The following is a 22387-nucleotide window of genomic DNA, read 5'->3' as shown; positions in this document are numbered from 1 at the left end:
CCCCTCCATAAAGGAAACTTTCCCTCAAGTTTCAGCCAGAAAATAAGGCTTCAAGTGCTTCACATTGAAGGCATTAAAAATGTTTAAATGAGGGGGTAGTTAGATTGTGTAGGCATTGTCATTGATTTTAGTCAACACTTTGCATGTACCTACTTTCCTTGCTCACAACTTGGAATAGGAGCCATGAGGACACCTTTCCTTAGTCACAATCACCCATTCAAGGTCTCCTTCCCTGAAAATTAGTCTCCTTCAATGAATATCAATAGCAATCTTGTAGTTTGCATTGGAATATTCAATTCTCTCCTTGACTTGTGCATGGACAGATTGCATAAAATCTGTCATTTTTGTTGCTCTTACATTCTTCTTTTTAGAAAGTGGCAAGGGTGCTAAATCTAAGATACTTAAAAGTTTATTCCCATACACAACTTCAAAAGAAGATGTGTTAATAGTCCAATTAAGAGAAGAGTTGTAAGCAAATTTAGCCAAGAGAAGGATACTTTCCCAATTCCTTTGATTTTCACCAATCAAGCATCTCAAGAGATTTCCAAGACCCCGGTTGACAACTTTGGTTTGACCATTCATTTGAGGGTGGAAAGAAATGCTAGAGCTCAATTTAGCACCTATCTTCTACCGTAGAGTTCACCAAAAATGAGCAAGAAATTTAGCGTCTTTATCTAAAATAATAAAGAGGAATACACCACGAAGCTTGTAGACTTCTTTGAAAAATAAAACAGCCACATTAGAAGCATCCGAGGTCTTCTTGCATGGGATAAAGTGAGCCATCATGGAGAAACAATGCACTACCACCATGATTGAATCACTCTTTTGGTGTGTAGGTGGAAGGCCAAAAAACAAAATTCATACAAATACATTCTCATGGTTTATTAGGCACTGGAAGAGACAAATATATACCTGCATTAGTGGTTGTACCCTTTCTTTTTTGACAAACTTGACACCTTTAAACGTGCCGCTTTACATCTTTAGTCATTCCCAGCCAAAAGTAGTCTTGTTTAAGGGATTCTAGGGTCTTTGATTTGCCAAAATGCCTCAAATTATGTTGTTCAACAATCATCAGCTCTCTTAGAAAACATTTAGGCACACATAATTTCAGCTCTTTGAAAAGAAATCCATCCTTCAGCCAAAAGTTAGATTTGGCAGGTTGCTATCTCTGCTGCAATTGTTGGCATAGATTACCAAAATGTGGGTCATCTTGGTAATTCTCCTTGAAAATTTTAAATCAGGGACCTTAGCTTGCATTTCCACTAAGAAATTAGTCCTTCTACTTAACCCATTAGCCACTTTGTTAAGAATACCAAACCAATGTTTTAATGAGAAAGTGAATTATTGCAAAAAGCTTACACACTTTGCATGCCTCTTGTTCACATTAGATTGGCTATTGAGATATTTCAAAGCCTCAAGATCAGTATGCAGAATAAACTCTTTCTAGGCCAAATAGTAACTTGATGGCTTGAAAAATAGCATAGAATTCCTTGTCATAGGTAGAATATCTAAGTTTTGCTTTATTTAATTTCTCACTAAAGAATGCTATGGGTTGTCTTTCTTGGTTAAGGACACCACCAATTCCCACTCCTGATGCATTACAATTATATCTTGTCAAAATTGGGCAAGGCAAGAATACAGGCTTCGGTTAACTTCCTCTTCAATAGTTGGAAGCTTTCTTGGACTTCATCAGTCCAAACAAAGGACTTTTGCATGAGAAAATCGGTGAGAAGAGCTGTAACAGTGCTGGAATTGCTAATAAACCTTCTATAGAATGTAGCAAGACAATGGAAACTCCTCACCTTATGCACTCTAGAAGGTGTAGGTCAATCAACAATTGCCTTAACCCTACTTTTATCCATGAACACTCCTTTGGAAGACAACATACCCCATGAGCACCACTTGATCCATCCCAAATCTACACTTTTTCATGCTAGCGTAAAACTTTTCACTCTTCAAAATATCGAGCACAAGCTATAAATGCACCCATCGACCCTCCAAACAGTGACTATACACCAAAATATCATCAAAATACACCACAACACAAACCCCTAATAGTGGTTGCAACATTGGTGTCATCTCTCATGAAAGTGCTAGGTGCATTTGTCAAACCATATAGAATAACAAGCCATTCAAATAATCCATGATGTGTCTTGAAAGCTGTCTTCCATTCATCTCTCGGGCCCCAAAACATAGTCGCTTATGGAATTGAGTTGTGCACAATCCTGCTGCTCGGTTTTTATTTATTTATTTTTATTTAAAAGAAAAAGGAAGGTGCAAGAAGAACAGTGCTCGGACATATTATTGTAAAATAAAGAGAGACATTTGCAAAACATGGCTAATAGATCAAAAACTTTCAGTTAGTCTTATAGGATTCAGTTCTGTGAGTTATGATTAAAGTTGCTTTCACTATCAGATGGACCTGTAAATTATCCTTGTTCTAACATCAAGTAAGGCTATTCATTCTACCAAGTTCCAGTGATATAACTCAATCATGGAAATGGTTAGCAAGAAATAACAGCTACAATTTGTATGATATCAAGAGTACTACTAAATTTGACTTCTCCAAGTGGTATTTCAAAGACCACAAAAAATATTTGAAAAAATCTAAGGGCTAGAAAATTCACACTACATCACAACCCCTCACCAGCATGTTACAGGACTCTTCGAAGCTCATCTGCCATTCCTTGCAAGAGGACAGGTTTTCGAATAACTCCACTTATTCCAATCTGTAGGCATCTCTCTAACACATGTTCCTCAGCACTTGCTGTTAGGGCTATAATTAATGGCCAATTCTGGCTGCGTAATTTTCGGATTCTTAATGCTACTTCGAACCCATCCATCTCAGGCATATGAAGATCCAAAAGAACAATTTGGAAAGAATTTTCAGCAGCACTAAGGGCACTCAGGCATTCAAACCCAGACGAAACTGCAGTAACATGACAGCCTAGCTTCTCAAGCAGTTTCTTTGTCACAGTCCTGTTTAAATCATCATCATCAGCTAGTATGACCTTAAGGCCTTTAAACTGCGAGTTGGAATTTGGCTCTGAAGAACTTCCATGAGCAAATATGGCTCTTCCAAAAGATGGTCGGGTTTGGAACCTAAGAACAAGTGTCATGCTTTGTGCAAAACCCAACAAGTTCGTCGATATCCATATATTACCTTGCATCATCTGCAGATATATTTCCATAGAAAATTCAGAAGTTAATAAAACTACTCTTAACATGAAAGTTACAAATATTATAATCTTTCGTCCAAAGCAACGCAAACGCTAATGCATCACAGTTACATAAAAATAAATAAATAAAAAAATAAAAATAAAAAAAGAGGAAAGGCAATGATATTCCATCATAGTTTTCTTTTTCTTTATTTTTTTTTTTTTTAAAGACAGGGAACCTCGTAGACTGTACATAGCATCATATCTTTTTACCTGGTTAAACCCTGGACCCATGTAACATGCACATCACACAGATCAGGTAAGTCATTGGCTTTGCCAATAGGACGTTGCCTCTATAAATTGTTCAATCATAGTTTTAACAAGTGAAAATGTATAAGTGATGCAGCACAAATTAAATAAAATAAACTTAGGAATCAATACGTAGGCTTGTTTGGAATAAGAACCAAACATAATCTAAGAATCAACAGTTAGGGTTGGAGGGAGTCAACACTAAGCCACTAGGAAATTTACGATTACAATTTTATTCATCAACTTTTCTCCAAAGAGTACAATAGCTTTCTTATATAGACTATTACAATTAAGCCTTAATCCTAATTATCTTGGGCAAAACAAAATTATTGAATTATAAATATAACCTTAATCTAGGAAATTAAATAAAATACTAATAAACTAATAATGAGACCTGAAATAAAATCCAATAGACTAATAATAAAAATACAACTGACTCCTAAACTTAAATAAAACAAAACTGTTTCTGTACTCCCTACATCATTCTCCCTTGTTAAAGAAAACTCAACCTCAACTTTTGAAGTGTCTAAGGATAAGAACTCTTACACTTGATAGTTGCACCAACTCTTGAATCACCTTTGGTGACACTAAGAACAAAGAACATTTTTGTTCCACCATTTCATTAAATTTGTCTAGAATAATAAAATCAACAAGTGGATAAAATCAACAAGGGTTGAGTAGCAGATGCATCAAACGCATTTTTCACAATATATAAACCCCTAATTCTTTGCTCTCTTGTTGAACTTTCTCTTCATCAAATTGTGGGAAATCTTCCTTCTCAGTGATAAGTATTATACCTGACTTTCGAACATGCTGTATTAAGACGACTACACATGGTTCACGTATTCCAACTCATAGTTTAGGCACAATGGTATATTTTTCTTACAAGCCTAGCACTGTCCATTCTCATAACCAATCAATGAAGGCTTTTGGATCTAGGCAACCGTCAAAAGAAGGTGCTTTGACCCTGATACTGCCTACCACTCTTTCATTGGCATCCCTAAAGTCCCTAGGGCCAACTTAATTAGGAGAGCCATGACCTCTATTCAAATTTCCCTGACAATTTTGCCTAGGGGGCAGAGCATTTTAACAGTCATATCTTAACAAGTGATCAATTGTCTCACCACTAAATCTACACATGCAACACCAATCTGCTATAATAATGCTCCTTTTAATATGATTATCTACCATCAAAATCTTTCCTAAGGCAGATGTCCAATAAAAAATTAGGCCACAACCTTCCGTGGTACCTTAGCACCCCAAATACTCTTCCAAGGGAAATAAAAAAATAGCATTAAACCGAAAATAGCTAACCATTAAAATCATTGTCTCAATTTAACCTCCAAAACCTCTTATCAGCAGCCGCTCTGTATGATGGGAGATTGGAATAAAACAATTCAAGGAAGGAATCCACCAATTCTAATTCCCAATCTTGAAAAGCACACACAATTCTTAAATTCCAAGCTTGAACTACTCCTTCCTCCAAAATGACCAAGGAATAATCTACCATAGCATTCTTATCCTCAACATGGAACACAGATCATGAAAAGGTCTTTTAAGGCAACCTCACCACACCATACATAATGCCAAAAATGGATCCTCCTAATGTCCTCACCCTTATTAAAACCAGAAAACCAGTCCCAACCATTCGTAATATTTTTAGCTTCTCCAATGTTTTAGCTGTATAAATAGGAATGGTAAAAGGGAAAGGAAGTAGATAGGAAGATTATATAAAGTACTCTTACCTGGCTTTTCTCATTTTACAAGCATATTTCTTCCAACTTGCCAATGTCCTTTCCATTCTCTTAATAATAGAGTCACACAGCATGTGAGCCTCAAAAGATGGCCCTGTAAAAATCTTAGATAAGTTATGGATAAATAGCCCCCAACACATCCACTTCCTCCACAACATCAACCTCCCCCATGGGTACCAACTTACTCTTAATTAATGTTCCTACCTAATATAGCTTCGAAGCAAAAGAAAAACTCAGGGAATATATCTCAATTGAAAAGGACTGGTCTTTATAGCAAAAGGCGAGCAGGAGACCATCATCACACTATTATTATTATTAGCTCCCACCTGAAAACCGGATGATTGCCTATCTTCCATAGTTCTTGATGGAATACCACTAAGAACCTCCATAACTAAAAAACAAAATGGAGGTTGGAACATAGTAATGCATGTGAGTAGTCGTAGCATTGGAGAATCAACTTTCTCCATTACGGACATTCTTGAAATTGAGATAATCATTCCTATCATATCTTAGAAAGAACACCATGTTTCCTACGTAAATATTCACTAGGCACAACAGGGACGAGGGTACTGGATTACAAAAGAAATCCCACTGAAAGAACACCATGTTTCCTACGTATATATTCACAAGGCATGACAAGGACAACAGGGTACTGGATTACAAAAGCAATCCCACTGAAAAAAATGTAAATTTACATCATGACAAGGACAACAGGGTACTGGATTACAAAAGCAATCCCACTGAAAAAAATGTAAATTTACATCTTGGCCATCTGACAGCCAACAATACGCTTTGGGTTTTGAATAGAAGAGTAAGAACTACTCTAAACTTCATACAAAAGTGCACAATCCCAGACTCAAACCTATAGGGGTAAAAGACGTCCCAAGAAAAACACCTATAGGGGGAAACACCCCTGTAAAGCTTAATGGAAGTAGAAATTTTTTATAAAAAAACAGTTCAATATACAACCCATGCACTCTTATGGGATTGAACCTATGTCATCCTCAATCCTAACTTTTTTTTGAACCAGGGGGTGGGGTGGGGTTGGGGGGGGGGGGGGGGGGGGTGTTGGTTTTGATGAGATGCCATTTGCTCCAAGGATCATTGGCATGAAATAGAGAAAATTAGAAAATGTAGCATGCTACCACATTGGTTGGAGGAATAAATGCAACATTCTGAACTAGAGATGGTACAAGTTTGTCAATCAAATATGAACATGACAAGAAACCCCCACAGAAAGAAATGGTTCATTGCATTCAACAATGATCCATCATAGGTCAATTTTTCTATGTGCCAAACAAAAATTGCAATGAATTGAAATAGTTATAATTGGTTTTGTTGATATCACTTGCATTGCAGTAATCAATAAAGCAGAGTAAAAAAATAAAACAAAATATAGACAAATCAATAAGAGAACCCACCTGCACGAGCTTTTTGCACATGCTGAAGCTCAGGCCCTCCTTAACTTCATTGCTGTTGTGCCTTCTACCAGCATAATTTAATGCTGAGATTGATCCATCTGATTGAGAACCTTTCTCACTAATCTCAATTTCAAACTTTATATAAATATGCTCCCCTGGCATGGTTGGTCTCCACATTCCCAACATTTTATCATCCTTGTCCTCAATATCAATATCCCGAAAAACCCGAAAGATGACAGTGCCCTGCCCATCATAGACATTCAGTAGATACCCAACCATATGCAAAATCACTTGAAAAGCCCTTCTCTCGTCACCTATCACCTGATTAGGCAAAGAACTCTGAACATTAATCTCAAAACCCAAGCCTTTATATACACACAAGCACTTTGCAAGACAAGAAGCTTCCTTGATCATGGAATGTAGCCCAAAAGGCCTCATCTCTAAAGGGAACCTTCCATTATCATTTGCTGAAATTTCCATCACATCATTTATCAAAGTTGAGAGCACATTGCTGGTTTTCACCATCGTATCAACCATAATCCTCTGTTCGAAGCTCATGTTATCCTCTTGAAACATTGAGAGTAGGCCCAGGACTGTATGCATTGGCCTCCTCATTCCATGACTCATCACCTTTTGAAAGGAGTTTCTTGCCTGACTTGCCATCAATGCATTCTTCTTAGCTTGTTGCAATGCACGGTTTTTTTCACCCAGTTGCTCTCTCATTACCTGAGATTCTTCAAGAACTGCGGCATGAGAGAGAGCCACAGCCACCTGATCAGCAACCACATCCACTATCTCCATTTCATGGTAACTCCAAACTCTATTGTTTGCTGCTGGAAGAACCAACACCAGTACTGCATAACTGGTTTCCACCAATTCTGGTGTCCCCCCTTTGAAATTTGAAACTCGAAGCATCGGCATCCGAATTGCTGCCACGGCCCCTGACTCACAAGAACCACCACTGCTTGCAGCACCTAGTGCTGACTCAGGCCTTAGAATCCTCACTCCCTTGCTCCCTCTTATCTCTAACACATCCGGGTCATTGATTGGGATAGAACTGCAGTAGTTCCGTGAAGAACTTGTCTTCAACTCATGGGTCAGATTCATCTCTGTTCTATTCTCATTTGGCATCCAAACTGCACAATTTTGCAAATCCAAAGTCTTGGAAAGTTCAACCAGTGTTGTGTAAAGTATAGTATGCTTATCAAGTGACTTTCTGATTTCTCTGGTTAGCATTCGTACGTGCAAACTCGCTTCCTTCTGTTTCTTCATCATTCCAACCTCTTGATCTAATTCTATCACATTTTGCCTCAAAAAAAGCTCCCTTACTTTTACTTTAAGAAGAAGAGGAATCAGAGTCAAAAGAGTAATTGCAGTTGCACATGAAACCAAGGCAGTGAGAAATTTGGCAATGGTAAGGGAAAGCATCAACTGGAATGGTTGTTGGCCATAATAAGTCCATCCATTGAGCAAATGGGTCAATCCACAGAGGACTATAAATGCTATAAACTGTAGGAGTACCCATTTAAATGGAAAGTTTGAGCAGCTAATAAAGTAAAGAAGCTCAATTGGGATTGAGAAATATGCCACTGCAATCAAGAAATCACTCACTCTTTGGCACTCTAAAATGCTTTGTATGCTCCACAAGCCCTCTTCGTCGCAGTTACAATTATCATCGGCAGCAACGGAGAAAATCATATAAGAAATGAACAATCCAAGAGCTAATGCTCTTAACATTGCTCCCAAATGGTTGCTTGTTTAATCCAATTTTCTAAAAGTACTCACATCCCAAACCCCGAATCACAAAAACTGCAATAGAATACATTCGACTATAGCCCTTGAAGTATGCTCCAATTCTGAATTCTGATTCCCTCCCCAAAGTAGAACTCCTCAATGAAAAACCAACCTAATCCATATCACAGAAACTCAACTGCCACATTTTATTATCTGAATTTTACTAAGCTAGTTTTGTCAAAAAAGTTAAATACCTATCTAATAGATCCAAAGATCTAACACAACCACTTATGCGGAACCTGTAGTTTCCCTACGAACTTGGGTTTTCACATTTTTAATACTAGACTACTAGTTTATATTTCCTTTTGAGTTTTATGATAAAAAAGATTTCCATTTTCCCTACTGTTAAACCACATATAACCAAACAAGCAATCAAGAATCAAAGTTGAAAACTACCCAACTTCAATCTATCAAAAATATCTAAAAAGAAACAAAAAAAAAGAACAGAAACAAAAATGTTTCCAAATAAAAAGGGTATCTAAAAAAAGCACTAACCTTGTAGCTCCTGTGGCAAAAGCCAACTTCAAAGTTCAAACTTTGACTTATTACCAAATCAAATTCAAAAACTAGACAAACTCAACCACTTTCTTTAACCCAGTTGCAAAATCTTCACAGAGAAAACCAGGTACAAAGCAAATGGAGGACTATATATCAAAGAAAACAAAGTAAAAAACCAACACAACTATATCCTATCCTTCTTAAATCACATATCCCTATGTGCTTCTATTATAAGGAATAAATAAAAGAAGAAACAGAAGAAGCAATAGAGTTTGTCAATTCTTATAACTAACCAATCTTTTATTGTCTCTCTCTCTCTTCAACCTTTACAGCTTCCAAAGAATAAAACATATTGTGAATGTAGACACAAACAAGAAAGAAAAATAGGAAAATACTAGGTAGAATGAGAGAAAAACAGTGAGAAAGCCGTGTCTGAAAAGCTAGTTTTAGAGAGAGAGAGAGAGAGAGAGAGAGAAAGGGTTTAAGAAGGTGGGAGTGGGGCCCAGAGAGTTTACATGAAGAGAACCTAGACGTTCTCTTTCATTGATTCCCTTGTCTTCCTCGTGAGAACCAATACCCCCCATAATATTATAATACTGCTACGTGTACGTTTGGCTATTTATTAAATCACAAATTTATTTTACTATTTAACTTATTTTTGATATTATTTATGAGTTTCACTATACTTTTTAATATTGTTTATAAATTTTACTGTATTATTTCAGCTAACTTTTACCTTTACTTATAGTATTTTTAGCAAAAAAATTTCAATTTCAGTAAAATAAACAAATCCTAAACAGAGCCGAAATAAAGTTGTATTATATATATATATATATATATATGTGTGTGTGTGTGTGTGTGTGTTAAGTGCTTCATTTTATTACTGGAGTTTTAGTCCCTACATTTTGCATCTTTTCCATTTTGGTCTCTATATTTTCATTTCACCACTTTTAGTTCCTAAATTAATTAACGCGTTCCATTTTAGTCTTTACCGTTACTTACTTAACAAAAATTACTGATGTGGCAAACAGACTCCAATGTTAGCACATTAAATGTTGACGTGGCCAATAAAATAATATTAAAAAATTATTTAGTATTTAAAATATGCCACTTCAGAATTTTAATTTAAAATTTTAAAAAAAATAAATTTTAATTTTGTGATTCTAATTTAAATTATAAAAAAAAAAAATTGAAGAACCTTTTTTTCTTTTCAGTTTTAAAGATTAAGAAAAAAAAAATTGTAGTAACTATCTCAATTTTTCTTGAATTTTCTTGTCAACCAAACACAACATCATCAATAAACACAAAACTCAAACTCATTTTCATTTTCCTCTCTCTCTCTCGAGTCAAACACTCAAACTCCGCTTTCTCCCTCTTTGCTTTCTCTCATTTTTTTTTTTGTAGTTTTTGGTTGGGTTTAGAGAAAGAGAGGCTGTGATGTGGTGGTTTGGATTTGGGTAGAGAGAGAGGGGTTGAGATCGGCAGTGGTTTGAATTTGGGTTTAAAGAGAGAGGGGCTAAGATTGGCGATGAACCCGACCCTTCGCTCTTCCCAGCGATGTCTTCGGACCTTATGGTGGCGGTGGCAAATCGGACCTTGTGGTGGAAGATCGACCATGGCGAGCAAGCCCTTGTTCATTTAGGCTATGTTTTCTGTTCTATAGTTGCTGGATTTGTAGCGAAATTTTGGGAATAATTTGTTGAGGCTTTAGGTTTTATTTTTTGGGTTATTTGATGAGTTTATAGAGATATTTTTGGAGATTAGTCTAGGATTTTTCTTTGGTTTTTTCAATGGGTTTTTTTGTGGCTTTTCTATAGATTTTTCATGAGTATTTTTTGCTGGAAATTTAAGTGTTTCTCTGTGGAGAGGTAGAGACGTGAGAGGGGAAATCTTAAGGACTGAGATTTTTTTTTCCCTTTTTTCAGTGGAGTTATTGGGGATGTTTTTGCTAGTTTTGGTGATGTTTGGTTGGATTTTTTGCTAGTAATTTGTGTTTGGTTCTAAGTATAAGAAAATGCAAGAAAAGTTTATGTTAGTATCATGTTCTTGTCAGTAAATTTATTTTTTTTGGGTTTGTGTTATTGTGACTGAATTTTTTGGGTTTGTGTTCTTTCTTGTTCATGTTTAAGATGAAACTAGCTTTGAATTCATGTGTATTTTGGGTTCTAATTTTGTTTTGTTTTGTTTTGTTTTGTTTTTTTTCATTTTTCATTTTGTTAAAATTGATAAATTAATTTTTAAAAATCATGGTAATGTGTCTTTTTTTAATTATTATTTTATGCTAACGTGACATTTTTAATATTATTTTATTAGCCATGTCAGCATTTAATGTGCCAACAGTGAACTTCGTTTGCCACATCAGCAATTTCTGTTAAGTGAGTAACGGTAAGAACCAAAATAGAACGCGTTAATTGATTTAGGGACTAAAAGTAGTGAAATGAAAATGTAGGGAACAAAATGGAAAAAATGCAAAATATAGGGACTAAAAATGCATTTACGCCTTTATTATTTTATTAAAATTACTTTATTCTTTTTTAACTTTTATTTTTATTTATTATGTCCTTGTGTTTCCAAAAGAGCCTTATGTATTATTTTATGTCTTTTTTTAATCTTTTTATAATTAGTATATGTTTGGATTGCACTGATTCTACCTTTTTTTTGTGGGTCCCATGCACTGTTCATGGGACCCACAAGTACAATTTCAACAAATTTTTCTTTAAAATTGGGTCCCACGGTACTATTCACACATTTAAAAATTATTTTGGTACAGTATTTTCAGTTTTCAATTTTCATTAATAAGCAGTATTCAAACATACCCTTAGATGATCAAAATCGTATGGAATATTTAATACAGTGCAGCACTCTTTATATGTTTTAGTCTATACTCTGTATTGTCAGGTTTAGGATCCAACTTACTTGAATTATGTGTACTCTTTTGTTTTCAAAATCTTAGACTAAGACTATTTCAATACTTTCTCCCAAAAGTAAATAAATAAAAGACACTTTCAGGATAGGTCTAGATTAAAAATCCTGCCCTTTGGATCCAAATGTGAGGGAAGTGTAGTTATAAGAGTAATTATTTTGAATAATTAAATTCATCCTTTTCGAATATCCTAAAAATTTTGGACTTTTCTAAAGAAAATATATTTTGGAACAACCAATACAGTATGTCCATTTGTCAATTTCTATTTCCTTTTTAATTCAATCTTTGTTCATTAAAATGATTTCATGTAGGGGTGTTCATTAAACCATAAAAACCACACCAAAATTGCCCACAAAATAGTATAACTGTACCGCACAACAGTGCACTGCAGCGCACCGCACAGCATAGTGCAATGCAATTTGCAGTTTTTAATAAGAAAACCGCACAAACCGCATCACATTGCACTCTCTTTATATATTAATATATTTATTTATTTTTAATATTAAATATATTATTAATAGTTTAATAACCGTAGTTTTCAAAAACTGACAACCTTAGTGAGTGTTGACTAAAAAAATTATCTCAAAATAAAGAAAAACTAGCTCAATAGTTTAAAACTTGGCCCAAAACAAAGTAAAAAATTAGTTTTGGATTGGGTAAGAAAAACCCAAAATTTGAAAAATATACCAACTTCAAACCGTTCAAATCGTATCTTATATATTGCACTGCACATGTGACTGCAAAAATGAGGTGTAGTGCAGTTATGGTTTTGGCTAAACTCTAAACCGTACCGTACCATACATGTGACTACAAAAATAAGGTACGGTGCTATTATAGTTTTAGCTAAACCACATCGCAAAGTATGGTGCTAAAAATGACCCAAAACCGTACCGTACCGCACCGCGAACACCCCTAATTTTATGTAAACCTTACTTTTAAAAATAAGTCAAATAATAAAATCAAAGAAAAATCACTTTATATTCATTTAGAAATTACAAATTATAGGCTCTAACTTTGACAGATTTTTAGTTCAATATTTAAAATTTCAATTATTTTTTTAATTTTTAACTTTCATGCATTTTCAATCTAGTCCTTCTATTCAATCCGCAACATTAAATCTATTAAAACAATGTGTTTTTAGGAAGTGAAAAATACAAGTAGTAACAATGAGATTAGATGGAACGAGACGCGAGATGAAATGACTAAATTGGAAGTACATTAAAGTTAACTTAAATAGGAAAATAAAATAAAATTTAAAGAAGTGAATTGAAACTTGGGGTTTTTTGGAAAAATAAAATTTAAAAGAGTGAATTGAAAACTATGAAATTTTATTGTGTATTGTTTTGCATTGTAATTGTGTTTCCAAGACACAATTTTTCAAGGTTAATTAAAGTCATGTTTTGGAAATACGATTTATAAGCAAACACTTGTCTTGTGAGCTCTTGTTACATCAATACAATTTTAGATAAAATTATATTTTCAAAACACAATTTTATAAAAAGGTTATTCTCTAAAATATATATTTCCATGGCGTCACTTTTAATAATTTAAAAAAAATTAAAACTTTTTCAAAATTAGAAAGTATAATTTATAATTGAAGTTAAGAAAAACTCAATTTCTTTTTTAATTATAACATATTGGGGGAAAAATAAATTGTTTATGGCATTGCTCCTTGTGTTTAATACACACATTTGCTTATGGAATGACCGTTAGGAAGTGTGGCGGTTTTTTTTTTTTTTTTTTTTGCTGAATTAGGAAGGGTGGCGGCAGTGGCGACGCCACGTTTAGCTCAGGGTGTTCCCAGGAACACCCTGAACTGAAAAAAAAAAAAAAAAATTTATATATAATAATTAATTTTTTTATTTGTTTATCCTCTAAAAAAAATAGGAACACCCTCAAATAAATAAAAAAAAATTATTTGTTCTACTTTCAAGCAAAAAAAAAAAAAGAATTTATGAATCTAATCTATAAAAGAAAATTTAGCAAGCCCAAAAAATTTAGCACAACAACATAAATCACAAAAATAGTAAAGCTAAAGAAAATTTAACCCAATCAACCAAATTTTATCAAAAACAAATAGCCCGGCCTTTCAAAATTTTAAAACAAAACTAATCTGTCATTCCATCAAAGATTAAAAAAAAAAAAAAACACAAACTAACAAATAAAACCCTAAGCCTAACCAAGAGACTTAGCGGCTGATGGTTGAAGTAAAGCAGTGAAAGGAGAGGCAGCAGTAGCATGGTAGCAGCAGAGCCGCCAGCCCCGCCCCTAGCCCAAACTCACCAGATCTGGTATCTCTCTCTCATGAGCAAGTGAGCAACGAGCACAGAAAAAAAATTTCTTAAACTGTCTGATACAAAAGACAGAGAGTGAGAGAGTATTGAGTTGAATTTGGTGTCTTGAGAGAGTCTAGTGGTGGATTGATATAAGTCTAGGGGCAAGGCTGGTGAGTTTAAGTCATTGTTTAAGTCTCTAGTGAGTTTGAGCACAACACGTGGTAGAAGCGTCTAGAGTCTAGTGGTGGATTGATATCCTCCATTCCTCCCACGTGTTGTGCTCTATGAGTTGAATTTTGTATTTTTTTTTTGGGTCTTTTTGTGCTTATATGAATAGCAGATTTTTTAATGGTAAATAGTTATGTTTGTCTGTTAGTGTCTTTTTTTTTTTTTTTTTTTTTTTAAGTAAAAATTGAGTTTGTTTGAAACTCTGAAATTAATTGGGAGTTGAGATATAATAAAGTTAGTGAATTGTAGTGTTGTGTTGTGTACATAGTGCAACAATGATTTTTTTTTTTTTTTTCCCTTGTATGTGCATTTATTTTTTTGGTTCAATTCTTGTTGACGGTTTATTACAACTTATTTAGTTAAAATTGAAAACTTTTTATTAGAGGCATGAGACTTGTCTGTTGAGTGGTGTGGGGTGGATGGACACATGAGGCCAGTGGAATATTTGAATTAGGGGAAGTAAATGCACATAGGATGTGTACTAATGCAACTAATAAACAATAATTTAATTAACCAATAATTAATTAAGGGAAGCAACTAATAAACAATAATTAATAATTTAATTAACCAATATATTATAAATAAAAGACAAACAAATTAAATTATGTTAGACTAAACAACAATTAATAATTTTATATTAATGAAACAACAATATAACAAATTATTAAATTGTGTAATTTATGCTTCTTAAGGAACATCCTGAAAAAATTTCCTAGAGTCGCCACTGGGTGGCGGTTAGTAATAGTAGATGATGAATAAGGTGGGCAATACTACGGTGCTTTGCTTTGGGAAAGTTAACGGGGCTACACTGGCCACGTGGAGCACGTGCTGATGATATCCATATAGGTGTTACTCTGTGGAGTGACAATGTGACATATATTTAATTATTTATGTTTTGTGTGTATAATATAAATGGGTCAGATTGGATTAGTCAAATCAACTAATTAAAAGGTTTTGTCAAAAAAAAAAAATTATGTTTTAATTATTATCAATTTTATTAATCTATTGATACAAAAATTATTATCATAGCAACTTACAAATTTTTATAATAAATTTAACATTAAAATTTTTTTAACATAATTGTTTGTTGCTTCAAACCAATCTTGAGCACAGTCCATATCATTTTCGAATCCAAGAGATGAGTGGTTACGCGTTGTAGAACTATTTAATTATTCTGACAAACTGACTAATCCACCCAACATTGGATTTGATCTCTGGCCAAAAGAAGAAAAAAAAAAAAAAAAAAAAACTAAGATTATTCAAAGTTTCCCAAACCCAAATTTCAATTTTATGTGAGACAGTGCCTAACTATAGGCAATAGCCTAGAAATATGTAAATCATAGGGACTAGGAATAGGATTCAGATGGTGCATATTTTAAGAGAAAACTTCAAATTTAATAAATAATCCATTATTTTAGCTAACATATATAATTACACCCTCTCATGTGGGTTATTGGAAATGGCATGCATGTTATTGGCAACATTCCTGCCAGTAGAGGATATATTTTATAATCGGCATATGCTATATAGCGTTATCCAATTTTAGAATAGGGATTAGGGTTTTCTGTTTTTTAATTCCGGCGAACTGTGTTTGATTTTTATTTATTTATAACTTTGAAGCTCAAATTCTTTATTTGATTAATTTTATTCTCATATAAACTGCGTAATTCTGAAACGGTGCACCAATACCGAAAATATTTCGTAATTTAAAACATTATTAGAGAGTGCATGGCATAATATGATATGGAAGGATTAATGATCACATTAAGGCTGAGTTTGTATTAGCATAAAAATTTATTTCTCAAAAATATTCTTTTTCATTTTCGAGTGTTTGGCCCAATTGAAAATATTGATTAAACCAAAAATGATTATCAAGTTAACAAAAAAAAGAAAGCTTTCACAAGGGCGTAAATTGTCTTATGCCTCTGAGGAAGCATAAAACAATTTATACCTCACCTAAGGCAGCCCCTCCTTCAATCAAATTACACAAACCAAAGGTAGAAACCCTTGCTCCACCACCCTACTGTCAACATCATTACTCTTTGTCATCATCGAGTTTAGCAAACCAACGGTCAAACCCATAATTGAAAAGTCAATTCCAATTATTTTAAATTTGTTAAGTTTCTTATCGTTGAATAATGAAAAATGAATTCGAATTTCATGTATACTAAAAAACTAATTAGTGTCTTATTCTAATGATAAAAGACAATCATTTTGAAGTGGGTGTCATAAATTCTAATCAATTGTCACTTTATATATATATATATATATATATATATAAAGTGAAAGTTGAATAAATTAGGAAATCACAATTCTTGTTCACATGTTGTATTTGGGTGCTACCCAAGTGATTTGTGTGTGAAAACATAAACATAAATTTATTAAGTCAAATCAAAGTTGTGTTCTAGATTACCAGAATTAAATATACATAGAAGTTAAAATCCACAATTATTTAGTCCAAATACGTTAGCATAAATAGCATGTGTTACAACTTGTTTTTATTTTTTATTTTTCTTCTTGATTGATCAAAACATTCGAAAAGCCCTCTATAGGCTATAATTTTATTTATATTGATTTAGTGGCCGATACGGTATAGTTTTGAACAATTTGGTCAAAGCACTCAAAACCAATTACCCAAGCACTTTGTATTCAATAAATAGTTCATTACAAAGATGATATATATACTTTATTTAATAAATAGATCGCGTTAGATAACTAAATGTAAATATAAATATTGAATACTGAATATTATTATCAAAATAAACACTTACAAAAAATAGTGATAGAAATAAGTATTTCCAAGCATGGAAGAATGAAGAATACAAGAGTAGATAGCAGAGGAAGTAAGAGAGAATATAAAAGCTAAAATTTAAGTTCTAGTTACAAATGAAAAGAAGCAGGCCTTTTATAGGCAGAAACATGCAGTATTTGAGTAGCAGGAATCACATATAAATAGTGAACAATAAATTTGACTTTTTTACTATTCATTTCACTAAGATAGATCTACCGAAAGTAGGGCTATAGATGAATAGTGTCATGTCAGATGACAACAGTAATGACTTCAACAATTTTGTCAATATATATATATATATATATATATATATGTGGGGCCCAATAGTTTATGGGTCCGGCCCGCTCGCTTATGGGAAGTCCACCGGCCCCAAACTGAAGAAAGCCAGGCCCAAGCTCAAAACTAGGAAACATAAAGTGGCCCGAAGATACAGCCGAGGACGGTTTAGTCCTCGGCAGACCCAAATTCTCATGGATTAAAGTGGAACACGAGCAAGCTTGAAAGATCAGAAAATATCTTGGGGAAGTTGTCCTTAATACCCTTCCCTGATATGACACTGCACCTAACAGAGCCGGATTCTTAGGCTTTATTGATCATCTCCAACAATTTCGGGATTAGACTGATGGGACAAATATCTGTCCTGGAAAGGTCGACCCTACACGTGGACGAGGGACAACGAACGTAGGCTAGTATAAAAGAGAACGTTAGGTAACAAGGGGGGGGGGGGACTCCCATCTCGCTTCCTGAGGAAAACTTGAGGAAGGAGAATGCCCGGGCAATATATGCAGGCCACCACGAAAAACCCACCGTCGGGTAACCGGAGAAAACATTAGTACTCCTCGGACATGATCTGAGGAGCCAGATCCCTCAAGTTATGAAGATGTAAGGCTTGAATATCCAGATTACAGCCTTTTTCTTATCTAGGCTCACCTAAAGTCCGGCCTGAACTAACGTCCTGTGACCCAACGCTGGCCTTTCAAGCCCACTCTCTACAAATATTATTGGGAGGGATTTTCTGTGTGCGAGCCCAACATCGTTGTTGGGCCGCCAAAGATTCGTGTCCCTACAATTGGCGCCGTCTGTGGGAAGGCTTGCGCGTTGGCGCAGGTGGCGTTTGAGTCAACTCTCTAGCAAGCAGAGATTCGTGGGATTTCTTCCATCTCCGGCGACATGCAGTTGTTGCTCCGACACAAACTTCTGCTAGGGGCTACGCCCTGCAGTGTCAACAGAGCGGGCAGCTCCAGGGGCTTCCAGCCTCAAGCCAAATCTCCCCGCCATGGTCTAGGGGCTGACTTTCGAAAAACAAATATATATAAAAGAAAAAAAAAATACAAAAAAGTTTTGGATAGAACCAATGTCTTGCATGGTCTTCGGACTTAAGCCTATGGGGAAACCAAGTAAAAAAAAAAAGTTTTGGACAGAACCAAGGCCTTGCATGGTCCTCGGACTCAAGCCTATGGGGAAACCAAGTACAAAAAAAGTTTTGGACAGAACCAAGGCCTTGCATGGTCCTCGGACTCAAGCCTATGGGGAAACCAAGTACAAAAAAAAAAAAAAAAAAAAAAAAAAAAAAAAAAAAGAAAGTTTTGGACAGAACCAAGGCCTTGCATGGTCCTCGGACTCAAGCCTATGGGGAAACCAAGTACAAAAAAAGTTTTGGACAGAACCAAGGCCTTGCATGGTCCTCGGACTCAAGCCTATGGGGAAACCAAGTAAAAAAAAAAAAGTTTTGGACAGAACCAAGGCCTTGCATGGTCCTCGGACTCAAGCCTATGGGGAAACCAAGTACAAAAAAAGTTTTGGACAGAACCAATGTCTTGCATGGTCCTCAGACTCAAGCCTATGGGGAAACCAAGTACAAAAAAAAAAAAAAAAAAAAAGTTTTGGACAGAACCAAGGCCTTGCATGGTCCTCGGACTCAAGCCTATGGGGAAACCAAGTAAAAAAAAAAAGTTTTGGACAGAACCAAGGCCTTGCATGGTCCTCGGACTCAAGCCTATGGGGAAACCAAGTACAAAAAAAGTTTTGGACAGAACCAAGGCCTTGCATGGTCCTCGGACTCAAGCCTATGGGGAAACCAAGTAAAAAAAAAAAAAGTTTTGGACAGAACCAAGGCCTTGCATGGTCCTCGGACTCAAGTCTATGGGGAAACCAAGTACAAAAAAAGTTTTGGACAGAACCAATGTCTTGCATGGTCCTCGGACTCAAGCCTATGGGGAAACCAAGTACAAAAAAAAAAAAAAGTTTTGGACAGAACCAAGGCCTTGCATGGTCCTCGGACTCAAGCCTATGGGGAAACCAAGTAAAAAAAAAAAAAGTTTTGGACAGAACCAAGGCCTTGCATGGTCCTCGGACTCAAGCCTATGGGGAAACCAAGTACAAAAAAAGTTTTGGACAGAACCAAGGCCTTGCATGGTCCTCGGACTCAAGCCTATGGGGAAACCAAGTACAAAAAAAAAAAAAAAAGTTTTGGACAGAACCAAGGCCTTGCATGGTCCTCGGACTCAAGCCTATGGGGAAACCAAGTACAAAAAAAGTTTTGGACAAAACCAAGGCCTTGCATAGTCCTCGGACTCAAGCCTATGGGGAAATCAAGTAAAAAAAAAAAAAAAGTTTTGGACAGAACCAAGGCCTTGCATGGTCTTCGGACTCAAGCCTATGGGGAAACCAAGTACATAAAATAAAAAATACAAGTTTTGGACAGAACCGAGGCCTTGCATGGTCCTCGGACCCGAGCCTATGGGGAAACCAAATACACAAAAGAAAAACCAAATACACAAAAGCAGAGTCTGAGTACCCTACTTCCCATTCGACAGCTCGGATGGATTATTAGGAGGTCATCATTCTTGGGCGGTATTCACGTGTTTATCACAGAATATTCGACTGCTACCCCGGTCAGTTTCCTAAGTTTGATTTATTACGAATTATCGATATAATGCCTGATAGTGTTGGTAAACTAGAATTAGATAGATTATGCTTCAAGGTATCTTGCTCTAGATATTCTCGAAGCAACACATACATGGAGCACACTCATTCACAAAGTAATATTGCCCAAAAGATCAGTGCTTAAAACATGTAAATAAATTTCTATTTTTATTAAAACAAAGAAGTAGTACGGCGTACAATGAAAAGCTGGAATCAGCCTACGTCAAAGCTCACTACACAAGCAAAAAAGAAAAATACAAGAAAGTTAGAGAAAGCCGAGGAGGTAGGTCAGAGGATAGGTTGGCTACAGCTCCAAGACTTTATTCTCCCTCAGCGCTTTTACATGCCCATGGCTCAGGCAGCAAAAGAAACCCAACTTGAACCTGACACCGTTGAAGGAAAGGTGCCGGGAGTGGGAAGTTGAGGGGCTTTCTCTAAATATTCGCCTGCCACAAGGCCGAGGCGATAATGGCGGAGAACCTTCCTTCTGACACACCAAAATTCTGGCGTGAGCAGAATCTGCTTCAGATTTTGGCTAAAAGAGGGAGAGACACCCTTCCCCCTCGGTTGAAGTAGAGTGTTCTCCTGAATTTATGCTTCCTGTGCCCATACCTTACTATTCTGAGTCTCATGAGGACACGGCGCTTCTGTGGTTGAGAGAGTTCTTTCCTCCCAACCCTCATCTCAAACATGTTACGCTAAGGGAGGATAGCACCAGATATGGGATTTATGATGTGGGAGAAAGCTAAAGGATTGGTGCGTATATAAAGCAACTCTCCCTCCCTCCTATTTATTTGAAAAGACAAGCTGATAGCAGTCAACTCACGCGGCGTCCCAAGGAGCGCTACAGACAAAGTGGTCTTGGCTCAACTTCCAACGTCAACTGCAACCACAAGATTAAAGGAGCCTCGTAAAGGCGCACCTCGATCCTTGGGGCGTCAGAGAGTACTGCGTGGCCAGAGGTTGCAGAAATATCTCTTAATTCGTGGGCTAATTGAATTCGCGGCCCAGGCCCGCTTTGCGTGAGGGCCCAGGGACACCCTGTTCAGCGCCTCGGGAAATGCTTGATGAAAGGGAAAATCTGAACTCAAAGTCTTGGACAGAACCTAAGACTTGCATGGTCCTCGGACTCAAGCTTAAGGGGAAACCAAGTATTGAGAAAGACACAAGTCTTGGACAGAACCTAAGACTTGCATGGTCCTCGGACTCAAGCTTAAGGGGAAACCAAGTACTGAGAAAGACACAAGTCTTGGACAGAACCTAATACCTGCATGGTCCTCGGACTCAAGCCTAAGGGAAAACCAAGTACATAAGATAAAAAGCATGAGTCCTAAACAAAACCCAGGTTTTGCAAAGTCCTCGGACTCAGGCTTTTTGGGAAATCAACTGCTCGGATGAAGAAGTTTCTCGGCTCAAATACTGGAAAAAGTTAAGGCTCGCGTGTCATGGAGATGGCGAAACGACCTAATGATCGTCAACCTAAGGAGACTGTTTATCCGGAGTGTGACATGTCCTCGGATAATTACTTATTACATCTTATCGAGCATTTGGCCCCCATCTCGGCTAATTTTAAGATAAGTCTCGTTCCTCACTGGTCGGATTGTTATGTTGAATAATAATTTTGTTAAAGTTATTGTGGCATCTTTTTATTAGCGAGTGTTTTGGCCTTAGTTATCATTGATTCAAATGCTATACTATGGTGCCGAGCAGTGCTTGCAAACTTATTAGAACATATAAACAAAACATACAAAATAGAATAACAATAACTTTTATTAATGTGAAAAATTATTACAATGTACAAGGAAGGGCTTAAACAAGCCTATACAAAAAATGAACTGCTAAGGCAGTAATAACATCCGTAATACAGATAAGTAAACAGTCAGGTGTCTTCTGAACTCGCCTTCAAAGTCTCTCTAAAATCTTTGCCTCAGTATTGCTCATATTAGGAGAAGAATCTTTTATAGAAAAGATGGAGGAGAAGGAAGAAAAATTGGAACACATGGAAGCACTTCAGCAAGCTCTTGTCGCTGAAGAATGCAAGGGAAAAAGAAGATGGAGGACATGAGCAAGAGAAGGAGGAGAAGAAGAGGGAAGAAATGAAAAGAAAAAGAAAGGAGCAAAAGAGGGAAAAAGAAAAACACCAGGACGGAGCCGGTGGTGGAAAGAAGAAGAAAGAAAAGTAAAGGATGGCGCCAGTGAACGAAGAGAGGAAAAAGCCGGGGCATTTAGTCCCTGCCTCAATCCTAACTCTTGGCACACTGGAGCCATATTAGGTATGCTCATGAGAGAGCGGATGGAGATGACAAGGGA

At 36.0% G+C, this 22387-nt stretch overlaps 1 protein-coding gene across 2 annotated transcripts; it reads right to left on the bottom strand.

Moving 5' to 3' along the window:
- Positions 1-2310: 2310 nt before the first annotated feature.
- Positions 2311-9397, bottom strand: LOC126717599 (protein EIN4). Of its 2 annotated transcripts, XM_050419424.1 has the most exons (3): positions 8932-9397; positions 6643-8548; positions 2311-3173 (listed from the first exon to the last, which is right to left on the bottom strand). In XM_050419424.1, exons 2-3 carry the CDS (start codon positions 8377-8379, stop codon positions 2655-2657), a joined length of 2256 nt encoding a protein of 751 aa, XP_050275381.1. In that variant the 5' UTR covers positions 8380-8548; positions 8932-9397; the 3' UTR covers positions 2311-2654. The 2 variants fall into 2 exon arrangements, with proteins under 2 accessions (XP_050275381.1, XP_050275380.1); XM_050419423.1 differs by having other exon boundaries at positions 6643-9397.
- Between the last annotated feature and the right edge of the window lie 12990 nt (positions 9398-22387).

This window comes from Quercus robur, chromosome 3 (assembly GCF_932294415.1).
Source record: "Quercus robur chromosome 3, dhQueRobu3.1, whole genome shotgun sequence".
Lineage (NCBI taxonomy): Eukaryota > Viridiplantae > Streptophyta > Magnoliopsida > Fagales > Fagaceae > Quercus > Quercus robur.
This window is presented reverse-complemented; position numbering and strand designations above follow the sequence as displayed.